General features: G+C 42.5%; 1 protein-coding gene across 1 annotated transcript in view; it reads right to left on the bottom strand.

The window, feature by feature from the left end:
- Window positions 1-9,478: 9,478 nt before the first annotated feature.
- basp1 (brain abundant, membrane attached signal protein 1) overlaps window positions 9,479-13,152 on the bottom strand; it is a 42,703-nt gene continuing 39,029 nt past the window's right edge. The window contains exon 2 of the mRNA XM_084546466.1: window positions 9,479-10,318. Within this exon, the coding sequence (XP_084402592.1) occupies window positions 9,646-10,302 (657 nt within the window). The 5' untranslated portion in view covers window positions 10,303-10,318 and the 3' untranslated portion in view covers window positions 9,479-9,645. The remainder of the gene's footprint in view (window positions 10,319-13,152) is intronic.

The raw sequence follows: 13,152 nt of genomic DNA, 5'->3' as shown, positions 1-13,152 counted from the left end.
GATTGGGCGGAAGGTCCCGGTCCTGGCTCCCGATTGGCTGCAGCACGGAGCTCCCTCATTTAAAAGCGGCCAAGATGGCGCGCCTGCGCAGGCTGCAGGATTCTCCTCATCCTCCTCATCTCCCAACCGGCCACAGTTTTTGGTTTCTTTGTTCTCTCTGAGTTTTGTTTGTTCGTTTACTTTGAGTAGTAGGGGTGGACTGCCAGTTTTATTCCCTTATTTTCTCCTGTTTATTTAGATAGGGAGGTAAGTGTTTTGTCTTTTGTTTGCATTGTTTAGGTCATCTGATTTATTTCTAAGTAGGGTTGTTTTGTTTGTTATGTTGGCCTTGGTCCACCCCGAAGATACATCCACTCATTGTTAAATAGATTTATTTTTCTGTAAATAAATCATTTCTTTATATTTCAGTCAATAGTGTTTTGGTGGCTACTTGGGACGTGGGGAAGATGGGGGCCTTTAATCATGTTGTGTCCCAGACACCCCTAGACGGGGCATAACAGTCCATCACACCATGGTTGTTGAGTGGATTCATCAACATTAACATTAGCCAATGTGAGAGAGGCCTTTAGCTGCTTAGAAGTTCCCCTGGGTTCCTTTGGGACCTCTCAGACTATTATGGAGTGATCTTTGTTGGTGGACCACTCCTGTAGAGGGGAACAGTCGTCTTCAATCTGTCTGACTGTGGATTATTTGTGGGTTCCAAACTCTTTAGAGATGGTTCTGGAACCTTTTCCAGCCCGATGAGCAACAACAACTCTTTCTCTGAGCTCCTCAGAAAGCTCCTTTGTCCACAAACATGTGTTGTGAAGATCAGACTGAGACAAATCCCTGATTTGTTGAAACTAAACCAGGAACTGAACCACACCTGAGTCTTCATTTTTATGAAGAACTCTAGACAAGCTTATAAATAGAGGAATAAGTATCTGTGTGCAGCTACAGTAACTAAGTACACTACACTGTTGTCTTTCTCTAAAAATAAATGGATTCTCTTTGTAGGATGCTCTTGATTCACAAAGCACAGATTAAAGCGCCTTCTTCTATAAAGTGCCATAATTAGCATTTCCTCAGTGCTGTCAATCACTGGGTAATAAATTGGTGTCACTTTCTCAAATGGCGGCAATCCCATTTTGGACGCCTTCTCCTCGTCTCATGCATTAACACACGCTCTTTCATTACAGCTAAATGGCACTTTATGAAATTAAAGTGTTCATTCCAATACGGCTTTGTTCACTCCTTCAGGTTATCTTTCAGAGGCTGTAGAATATAGATCCAAGCTGTAAATTCAGTTAAATACCCACATTTCTTCATCATCATCGTCATCATCATCATGATCATCAATTAGGTGAGTTAGTTGCTGGTCCTAGTATCAAATTATTTAAATAGAATAAGAAGGATAATTGGACTTGCTTTGGAAGGCTTTCAGGTAGAGGTCAGACTATCATTTGTGGTGTTGACCAACAGCAAACATTCTTAACAAAGTTGGGTCCAACATGGAGGGAGATTTTAGTTTAAAAAACATAACTGAATAAGTAAATTATGCAAGATTGAAAATTGCTATACAATCCTGAAAATGCACCAAGTCTAGGAACAGAGATTAAATAATAAATGATGGTGTTTGAAACATAAAACTAGGTGACAAATAGACAGATACATTTAGAATGGAGGCTGTTCTTATCTGAGGTTGTGAAGTGTCTAAAAAATAAACGGTGAGATCTTTTTATTTCTAATCTAGTTACATTTTCATGCGTTTATTGGATCGTTGTCATTGGAGAACATCAGGAAGTGATGGGGCAGCAGAAGAGGGCTAAAATTAAAAAAAAAAAAAATGTGCCCCCTACATTGAGGAGTGTACCAATAGCTTTCTCAAAGAGCAGTTTTGAAGCTCAGCAGTGTGGCGTCTTTGATGGCCTCCATCTTGGAAGAGCCTGACCCAACCTACCTGCCCCCCAATAGGTAGATATTTCTCAAGGCTGTTACATACTCCGCGAGAAATGAGAAGTTTGTTCTCGCAGCTTGCTCTTGATACATGAGCAACTGGGCACAATGCTTAGCACGTGTGACGTATGCTGCCGTGGGAGGGGCCTATGAGGACTTTCCCGGAGTTCAGCACTTGAGTTTGTTGTGAAGTATAAATGACCTGACCAGACCAAACTTTGTTCTTGTTATTGCTCAGCTTGAGAACAAGGAGAAATTTCTCGCTTCTAGTGGAGTATGTAACACACTTTAGGGCAGGTAAGTCAGGCAACAGTTCTCATACTTCATTCCCATACAGTTGTCGTGAATGTAGAAATTAGCTAAAGAGACCAAAATTGTTGTTGTACCAGGTAAATGTGTTAATTTCGGCTGTAAAGTTTTAACATGGTGATTGACCATAGACTGTATATAGATGGACGGCGGAACTGCTCCTCTGAATTGAAGCCAAAGCAAGTAGAGCTCCCCCTGGTGGCTGGCTGCAGTTATAGGTCATAGGCTCCGCCCCCTCCATGTTAGTGAACTCAAACACTAAAATACACGTCAAATAATTTTTTTGCAACGATGGTTTCAGTCATTTAGGTAGTTAATATAATGTTGATGAATGTTCAAGTGTCAATTTCAGTAAGTTTCGTTTTAGTTAGCTATTTGACGCTGTCAAAACAGGAAGTGACATAATGGTGATCGGCGGTTCCCATGCCAATCCGCTCTGTAAAGCCGTCCCCTGGGATTAAAAACAAAAATGCGAGCGAGTGTGGAGGAAGTGTGGGCGGGCATCAATAACATGGCTCAGCGTGGCTTGCAAGATGGCGGCGCCATTTATTTTCTGTGCACATTCTTTTACATCCTCGTCCATCCCAAAAGCGAAAGCACTGACATGTATGAACATTTCATTCCTAAAGCGCTCACATTCGATCCATCTTGATCCTGATTATCGTCACATTAATGTGCGCTGACAAACATCCTAACAGATTGTCCGCGACAGCCACCGAGCAGAGATGCCAGCACACTTGGCCCGGAGGCCCTCGGATCGAGAGCGTCCCCCCGTCTGGAGGATCCGATTGATCTCCCCCAAAGCGGCCCCCTCCCTCCTCCTCTTCCCCACTCTCCATCCAGCTCCTTCTTCTTCCGCCCTCTCTGTGATCCTCCCCCACAGCTTTGAAAAGACTGAGAGATGGAGGCTGGGTAAGAGCTCGCTTGCACTCGGCTTTGAAAGCAGTGCTTGCGTAGTTCCTGACGCGGGCTTCAAAGATCCGAGTGAATGATGGAGAGGAACAAATAAAGAGCTTCTTGGTATGAGAGGGGAAAAAAATGCCAGCGAGTCTCCACACTCTGGAAAACAAAGGTGGGCTCACTCTAATGGCCGCTGTTTTGTTGCTTGAGGCCTTGTGAACCGAAGACCACCAGGCTATGGCTTTTAAAATGTAAAATGTTTGATTATTCAGAGGAGACGCCTGCCGCATGCATCACTGTGCCACAATCCGACACTTCACAGTCATCCTGCCAAAAAACTGATCAGTGCTCGAGCTGACAGCATTGTACATCTGTAATTACTGCATGTCTGAGCCTTTTATCTCCAGTGTTAGCCTTGAAGGGGATTCATGCACGCGGCTTTTGAGAGAGAACAGCAGCAGAGACAAAAGTAGCACTTTTCCTCATTGTTCTCTGTCATAAAGGCAGTTTTTTTTCTTATTTCCCGGCAAAGCTTCGGAGCCTAGTTACTGCTGGAGGAAGTATGTATATGTGTGTGTGTGATTCAGGTTCGCTGCACGTATTAAAGGTCAGAGCTCCTGCTGCTGAGCCATTTAATATTCCTGACAGAAAGACAGACGCTTCTCTTTCAAGGGTTTTCAAATGAAAACAAAAATAGAAATGTCAGGAAGCAACGTTTGTTCTTCGCGGACTCACCTCAGCAGCTCAAACCAGCTCTCAAGATCTAGTCTCTCGCCCGAGTGTCTTTGTTCTTGTCTGTGATCCAGGTTTGCACAATGCTTGGGCAAACTTTCACTAAAGTAGGAATTGAAAATGTGTTTTCTAATGCAGGCGAAGCTGGAAGGAAACAGTTTAGGAGCTGCACCGCCAGTTAAGTTGTAATTGTTATTGATGTCTGGACACAAATCTGGTCTAGCTGCTTGCAAAGAACAAACTGACAATCCCAAAGACAGATATGAGAACAAACAAATCAGATTTCAAGACCACAGGAACTGAACAATTTGTAGAAAAGGCCAGATACATGGATGGATCTCTACCTACCGCTGGATCAGGACCATCAACAGCTGGTTGTTGACTTGGAGACATGATCCAGATGTTGGAACAAGATGGAAAGACTCTCACATGTTAAGATCTGATTTATTTTAGAGACAGAGAGTCAGAGTAGACCTGAACCCTGGAAGTTGATTCTAGTTCAGATCAGTTTCTAGTTTAGTTTGGTTCTCAGCTCCAAGACCAGAATCTTTTAAAAGGCTCTCATTACTAATGAACAGACATCACTGATTCATGTGATCATTTCTACTAGTGGTTGAATGAATGAGTTAAACTCCTCTTCCTCAGATCAGCCCTGTTGAGTAGGTGGTCTTTAATGTGACCCAGGACTCATTGTGTGTTCACACTACCAAAGGAAGGAGGTCACATGTGTCCCAGACCACCTCCACATGTGGACTGACACCAGATCAGTGTTCACACCTGGACACTTAGAGATTAGATGTTAATTAAACGTCTGAACAGCTTCAATTTCTGTGTCTTCTCTGTCTTATCTAGTCTTGTTGTGACCTGAGTAAATGCAGGGAAGGTATTAATGGGTGAGATATAGCATTTGAACAGGTGTAAATCACCGCACTGAGATTAAGTCCTTGATTTATCGCCCGTCGCTCGCTCGCTGCGACGGAGGGTGGGCGAGGAGCAAGAGGATGAGATAAAGACATCAATCACTGCCTTTTGGCAAAGCCTCGTTCCAGCGTATTTGTCCTCTTTCTAGTGTCCCCATCAATGTTTCTCCTTTTTTTTATGGGACAAGGGGGCGAAGTTATCACTGGGACCTCAACCAGACCCTGTGTTAATTTGTGTGAACTCATTCAACCCCAACACATCTGACACGTACAGCAGGCTATGGCCAAGGTGTGCTACCTCCCATGGACGGAAAACAGGAAATATTAAACTGTTAAACTGTATTGTTGAACATTACTTACCTGTGTGTTCTGATCCCGTTTTCAACAACGTATGAACATCCAGAGACTCCACACTCAAGGTGTGAATGAAATGTCTTGACAGTGAGATGTTCAGACTCTGTAGTAGACTGATTTCAGATTATATCTTAGATCATCCCCTCAGAGAAAGATTGTCCAATTTGATACAGATGACTTGCTTTACTCCTTTTCCGAACCATCAATCTTCTCTGGCTAAGCTGTTGTCTTCTAAGGAGTGTCCTTTGTCCTTCAGGTGCAGGTGGACAGATGAATCCTGGTCTGAAGAGCTGGACCTCATGTGTTTAGCCATGTGTTTGTCAATGGGCTCCTGTTAACTACAGAAAATACCGTGCATGTGTTTCGTTGTCATGGCTTTACGTCTGTGGGCCTTTACTTTGCTTCCTGTTTTATTTTGAAATGGTCTTTCAGCCAGCTGTACTTCCTGTCTTTGTCTGCGTTCTCTCCTCTGTGATCGTTAGCTCCTCCCTAACTGGTCTCACCTGTGTCTTGTTCCCTCATCAGTTCCCAGTGTATATATAGCCTTGCCTCTGCCTTTGTCCTTGGATATACTTGAGTTTTTATCAGATGTACTGTCACTGGATGTCCTTCTTTGTGTCTGTTGCTTTGTTCTCACTGTTTTTTTTTGTTGCATTATTTGTACCATGCCCCATGCCTCACTCTGCAGTGCTTTTTGTTCCTTCCATTGTGAGTCTCTTCAAACTAGGGATGTCCCAATCAAGTTTTTTTTCCCACCGATCTGATACCAATCCTTTAATATTCAGTATCCGAGTCCCCATCTGATCCTAAATAGCTTCCTAAAGTCTGTCCTTGTCTTCCTTGTCTTCTCCTAGAGTTGGTCTCCTGTGTCTTCCTAAAGTCTGTCCTTGTGTTCCTTGTCTTCTCCTAGAGTCGACTGGATTCAGTCCAATAAATCTTTCTGTCAAAGTTAATGTAGTGTGGAGAGGGTAGCTGGTACCTTGTGTTCTCTACTCCAGAAATGTTCTGGTCATCCAACGCTGCCATAAACTCCCTAACCCTCTCTGGATTAAGATGTTTCTCCTTGACGCTGTCTCCAGGAAACTTTTCTCTTCTTTTAAACGTTCAGTGTTTGTTGTTGTTGTTTGGGTGCAGCCTTTGACTGAGTGGACTCCATGGATTCTGTTTAGATGATCAACTACTACCACCTCACCACACATCTACATTGGACTGTTTAGTCACATTATCTTCTTCTTTGATTTTTGACAATTCTGGACAAACTTTAGACAACCACCATTAAAGAAGATGTTTTGACACTACAGGGATGTTTTTTTATGGTTTTGTTTTATGGGAGACCTAAAACTGATGACTACAAAAGCTCAGACCATTTCTTCTTAAAATGCCCAATCAGGACATCCCTACTTTAAACTGAACTATCTGTGCTAGGTGCTTCAAGCTCTGAAATATTGGGAATCACTTTGCACAGGTTCACCTGTTTTCCTTATATCAGCAAAATGGATAGAAAAGAAAAATGTTTATGAAAATAAACATTATTTGAGTGCGTGCATGTGTTGAAATGTGCAATACTAATTAGGAGCGTTGCTATATGTAAATTTCTCCCTGTATACCAAATTTAAGATGAATAAATAAAGTATCCATCTATCTATCTATCTATCTTATAAATTAAACTCGGGTTATTACGTGACACTGGTGTGTTTCAGGCGGCTCCAAAAATAAAAATAAAAGAATCTGACATCCTCAAGTCAATTTCTTACATTTTATTACGGTTGCACCATTTATACAAGTACATATAATTTTGAATGCATCAATTTCCATTTTTCATCTTTTTTTTGTTGTTTTTGTTCATTTGGATGAACGCGTGGCGTGGAAATAGCAGTGGTGAGACATGGGATGAAAATATCAACTGTAGTTGCCATGGATGCAGACTGAGAAAATCATTATTTATTTCTTTTTTCTTATATATTTTTAATTTTTTTTTCCACTTGACCAAAAAAGACAGGACTACAGGTTCACCCAACCACGGACATGCAATTTACTGAGTCAATAGAGGAAGAGAAACAGAACCGAGTGACACACGACGCTCCTCGACTGTTTGTTTCTGCTACGGTTTGACAAGTGCTGGGAGGAAAACGTTGTGTGTCGGATGGATGGAGCTGAAACGATGGCAGATGGATGGCAGGGATGACTAAATATACACACATATATAAATATATATAAGTAAATATATGCAAAGGTGGAAAGACGAATGTTCATTTAAATGAGCCCTGGAGGCTGGGTACAGTCCTGGGTTGCTGGTAAAAGTATTCAGTCCAGTACATTTAATATTTTGCAGATTGAGATTTAGGTTAAATTGTCCAGTCTTTCAAACAGAAGACACAAACTTCCATCTTCACTATTAACAATTAAACTTTCATTCTTTTGCTTTTTATTTGAATCAATTATTACCATTTTCTTCCACCGCTGCATACCTCTACACATACATAATATATATATATGTGCATTTCTGAGCGTGGAAAGGAAAAAGCACGATGGGTGAAAAATGACGACTAACTCAGAGGCTCCCTTCCATGTGCGAGGCCTCTCCACCCCGTAATGACAGCATGGCCTGTGGTTGCCATAGAAACGTGGATCTCCAGTACGTTCTAGACTAGGTTGCTGATGGATCATCTCAATTAGAACCCCGCCCCCACCCCAATTCGTCTGCGCTATCGGACTGCTGATGGCGAAGAGCTGCACAGATCTGAGATGAAGTGACGGCACCGCCTCGTCTCAGATACCAAGCCGGTGACGGTCGCTCATCGGGACCGGACGCTTTACGGATTTAATGTTTAATGTAGTCACGTGAAAACTTTCACTGCCTGTACCAATGCATCCACAAGCTGGACGGCGTTTAATTAGAAACAGAGCGGTACTGCAGAACAGTTCTAGCCTGGAAGACCGACCAACTTCCAAAATGTTTTGCAGCAGAAAGTTGGTCTGGAGTATTTTTTCCCGTTGGGAACTGATTACGCTCCGGCAAAGACCTGCAGCACCGACCAAATCGTTTCTACTGTCTATCAGTTGAAACAGGCCCCATAATTAAATCCAGATGGAGTGTTTTTAGACTCATATCCTGATAAGAATTGAGATTGAGTGTGGCTCCTCCAGGGCTGCACAAGTCATCCATCAAACACTAAAAGGAAGCACTGACCACTTTGTCAATATACTTTTACAGCATATTAATGACGTTCAGCTGCTAACGCTGCAGTAGAAAGCAGGTCTTTTACTTAGCAGAGAGCGCACTTTCTTCTACGACTGCTGCTTGCACGTAAAGGATTTGATGCTTCTTCCAGAAACGTTGGATGTTTGAGTTCGTATGCTTTACCAACTCAAACAGAGGATGCGGGAAAAACGCCACCTTCTTGGTATCGCCGTGGCCGTGCTGCACATTTCACCCAGGTCATCACCAGCAGCAGATATGTCCTTTTAAAACTAAAGTCTTATCCTGCAATCAAAGAGATTTTTCAGTGACGTTCTTAGAACATTGTGAAGATCTCTCGGCGAGGCTTTGCAGATTTTACAAGAATTACAAATGTTAAAAAACCCCACTTACTCAGAATATAGCTAAAGGGTTTCAGTACAAAATGTAGAAGTTTATCTGAAAAATTCCTACAGCTGTTTTAATACTCCAAAGAACGTGTTTTTCTCTGCAGAGCCGGCCTTTGTCAACCTTCCCAACGTCTAAGAAAGCCTGAACGTTCTCATCCCTCGTCTCTGAGCGAAAGATCTTCAGAGATGAGAGAGACGATCGGAGGGGATGAGGGGCAGTGACACAACGCAACAAGATGAGTTGAAATAATAGAAAAATAAAATAAAAACACAAATAAACACAACCACAACTCCACAGCACCAAAAAATAAAAATAAAAAGCTGGAGATACCAGGCCAGAGCCAAGAACACAACACTCTGGAGGAGGAGGAGGAGGAGGAGAGCTGAAGAGTGGACAGGTTCAATGGAAGTCCAGCTGGTGAAGTTTTCTTTCTCAACCTCTCCCCCTCCTTCCAACAGAACCACTGACTCTCCCCCCCGCCAAAAAAAATAATGTCCACAGAGCGGAGGGTGCAGGTGAACGTATGAACGCAGGCGTCTGTGGGCTGAAAATGGGAATCGGGTTAAACCTCTGGACTGCGTGAGTGACAGGGAGGATGGAGGTGGAATGGTGGAGGCGTACGGCCGACACAGACTCGTATCAAAGTTCAAATACTACAGCAGAAAAAAATAGAATAAAACATAACAATAATAATAGCAATAATCATCGGCAGCGGTGGGAAACTTCTCCAGGTGGTTGCTCCAGTCCAACTCATTCAATAAATCCTCATCCTCATTACAATTATTATTATTATTGTTATTATCATAATATGGGTGGGCTAGTAAATTTAATTTTCATTTTTTTTTTAATCTTCATTGTTGTTGAGTTAGGTAATTTATTTCTTCATTTCCGAAAAGAAGCTGTCCATTAATCTTGAACTGCTACGGTTTGATCCTTGCTTGGTGCCTCTGTGGCGTTCGCCTCCTTGGCGGGAGGTTCAGCAGCTGGTGTTGAACTAGGCGCGGCGGCAGCGGCCTCCTTCGGCGCCGCGGGAGCTGCCGCTGCCGCCTCCGTGGGCTTGGGGTCAGGGGAGGCAGCGGGCGCCGCCTCGGCTTTGGCTGCTGGTGCCGCGGGGGCCTCAGTCTTTTTGGCGTCGGCCTCGTCTTTGATCTCGGCTGCTGGGGCAGGTGCCGCGGCCTTCGCCTCGGGCTCCTTGGCGGCAGGGGCGGATTCTTTGGCCGGGGCGGGTGCAGCTGGTTTCTCCTCGGCCTTGGCGGGCTCTGCGCTCTTAGGCGCCTCTGTTTTCGGCTCGGCGTTGGCGGCGGGCTTCTCAGACTCCTTTGCAGCAGGAGCTGCGTTCTTTTCCTCCTCCTTGGGAGCTGCAGCGTCTGCCGCCGGCGCCTCCTTGGCCGCCGTGTCATTTGCTACCTCCTTAGTGTCGGCGGCAGCCGGAGCCTCGTCTTTGTTGTCCTTCGGCGCTTCACTCTCCTCAGCAGAGGCCCCCTCTGCTTTGGCATCCTTGTCTTTGGACTTGTCATCGTTTACGTTGTATCCCTTCTTCTTTTTGCTGATCTTGCCTCCCATTTTGGATCTCTGGCCTCTGAAACAGAAGGGAACATTTTATTAGAATTACTAAGAAAGGGTTTTAAGTTCACGATTAACTGAGCTCAGCACTTAAGAGATCCGACAGCAACATCAGTTTTTGTTTTAAAAGCTGGGAACTAAAACCAACTGTAAAGACGTTGACTGATTTTACAAAAATTTGCTTAAAATCTCTAGTGAATCGTCTGCAAAGAATCTGTTCCTGTGAATACTGAAGAGGGTCATGATATGTTATAGATGAAGAAAGAAGAACAGAATGGACCAATCAAGTCCTGAGAGAAATCAATGAAATTTCACAGCAAATAAAAGATCAAGAACTATTCTTCTCTTTGTAGAAGCAATGATTGGATTCATCCCATCGGCAGAGTCAAAATCTGACTTCTGACTAGAACTCGAGAACTTTCACACCACATGCACACAAGGTACGCTGCAGCGTTGCATTTATGGAAAAAAACAGGTCTGGTGTTTTTTATTGCTTCTCTCAACCTGAGGCGAACGCTGCCTTGCTCACTGTTCTGTGGTACATTGTACCAGATTATACCAGAGCTCTGGATATGAACAACATGTTCTAGTTTGATCAAGCATATTGTACCGGTCCGTGGCCTCAAGCTCGGCTCGATTCATTTGTTCCTTAACGGAGTGAGATTGTTGTGTTCACACATGAACAAATGAAGAGATAAACGCTCCCGGTTCTGGAACTAAAACCTAGGCATGACATCTAAAACCAAACATATATACGATAAACGATATAAAAATTTGCTCATTAATTGTAGTAGATCATCAGCAAAGAATCTGATCCTGTGAGTTCCGAATGTGAAGATACGTGGATCTAGGGGCTCAGATTTCATGATACCGAGGACTCTAGGTATTAAAAAGCCAGAAAGCACTGTGTGTGAGAGTAATCTCAACACACACACATTCAAACACCTGCAGATTCCTGGCTCGCTATCTCAGTCCAAGGTTTTTTTTTTTCTTTTTCATGTATAATCACCATCTGTCTGCTTGGTGGGGGAGGGATGACTTCAGTACCGCAACAAATCAGCCTCGTTAAGAGCAAAGACTCAAGGACAGAAGTGTGTGGTTTTTATTTTTCCTTCAAATATTTCGTCTGCATGTTGATTAGAACTGATGAAACTTGGCGGCCTATTCTGTGTTTTAATATCTGCCTCTTAATCCTCAAACGCTTTCTAACTATGACGTTGTTTTGATGAAGAAATATTATTCATTTAGTGTTGCTAAAAAAAAAAAACGTATTTGCGTTCGTACACTAGAAGACGTCTTTTAATCGTGGATCCGAAGCTTCATCGAGACACGTGTGTCCGAAGTGGTCTGTGATAAAACATTCAAAATGTCCCATGTGGATTAATCCCCTCCAAAATGTGACTTAATCCCATTTGTAGCAGCATTTTCAGACTAAATGACAAGTGTTGCACATGCTTGAAACATCATTTTATGATTTTATACAGGAAAGAAACTCTGATCAAATGGACCTTATAATATTAGTGCTATGAAATGATTACTATTCTAAATTTGGGATTATTTACTCTATACCATCAAGCTTTTTTATACTGTCCTCCACTTTGTGATTAATATACTATAATAATAATTGTAAAATTTAGGACTACTACTATGACTACTACCTTCCATAAATATTCTAGAAATAACAGAAACAAATAAAGGTAACGTCTGGCTTTCAGTTTCCCCAATTATGCATTTTAATAAAGAAATGTTGATGGTAAATGTGTATCTGATAAGTTTTCATTAGATTCTCATTTTTCACGCACCACAATGTTGGTTAATTGGATTTGCGCAGCACATATGATCTGTACATTGATAGAATGAAAATGTTTCCTGTTGACATTTACAAATTCATCCTGTGATGGCGCTTTTATAACAGTGTGTGCAGTTGATAGCTCTGATTTCATTCGGAAAACCGGTTCTCGCTGCAAATTGCTCTTTCATGTTGACCTGTTCAGATGCATTGTTTGGGAATTTGATATACCACACGGCTGGCATGGCTCTGCTCAGGGTTGACCGTCACAGTCGCGATCGGTCGGACTAATAGTTTTCACATTTATGACAGTTTCCCAGCATCACCTCTAAGTGTCTCCAAAGGATCAAAAGCTGTAGAAGCCAGCGTACGCCAGACATGACGTTGGCGTTGGCACGTACAAAGTTCCTGGACATTTCACTCTTGATACATCTGAATTTTTCCGTGAATGAGTACGTACGGAACGTTTTTGTGCGCACGCAACTTTCGTACATTAGGCCCCTGGTCTCTGGTCCAGGTCTCTCTGGTCCATGGATCATTGTGTTCAGCTCTAAATAAACCTGGTTTTTCTCCAGATTGAGAGATAAATTCAGATGACCAGATACTTTAGAGAGTTTAGACTCAGTCTAAAATTACATCTGAATATTGTTCCAGAGTCATGTCCATGCTCCGTTTAGACCAACAGAAAAGATTTGAAATCACTGACTGATGGAAACTACTACTTCTTTTTCTTCTTCTTCTACAAAACCTTCTGCTTTTATTTGAATCTAATAACCACTGGTTTCTCCTTAACGTCTCTTTCTAGTTTCACAGATTAAAGAACCAAAGGTGAATTTACTTGTTTAGCATTTTTAGTTTTTTTCAAATTGAAAATCAAAAATGTCTAAAACTAAATTTGAAGTACCAAAGAGCCCATGTGACAGTTAAAACTGTTTAACTTCTTGTGTCAATTTTGCTGATTTTAATGGACTAACTATTAAACCATCAAACTGTGACACCTATTTGCTCGTCCGTGTGTGAAACCTGTCAAAACTGAAAGCAGATGTGACCTTTTCCCTCCC

The sequence above is a fragment of the Chelon labrosus genome (genome assembly GCF_963514085.1).
Source record: "Chelon labrosus genome assembly, chromosome: 6".
Classification (NCBI taxonomy): Eukaryota; Metazoa; Chordata; class Actinopteri; order Mugiliformes; family Mugilidae; genus Chelon; species Chelon labrosus.
Note: the sequence above shows the minus strand (reverse complement) of the source record. Positions and strands in the feature narration are given on the sequence as shown.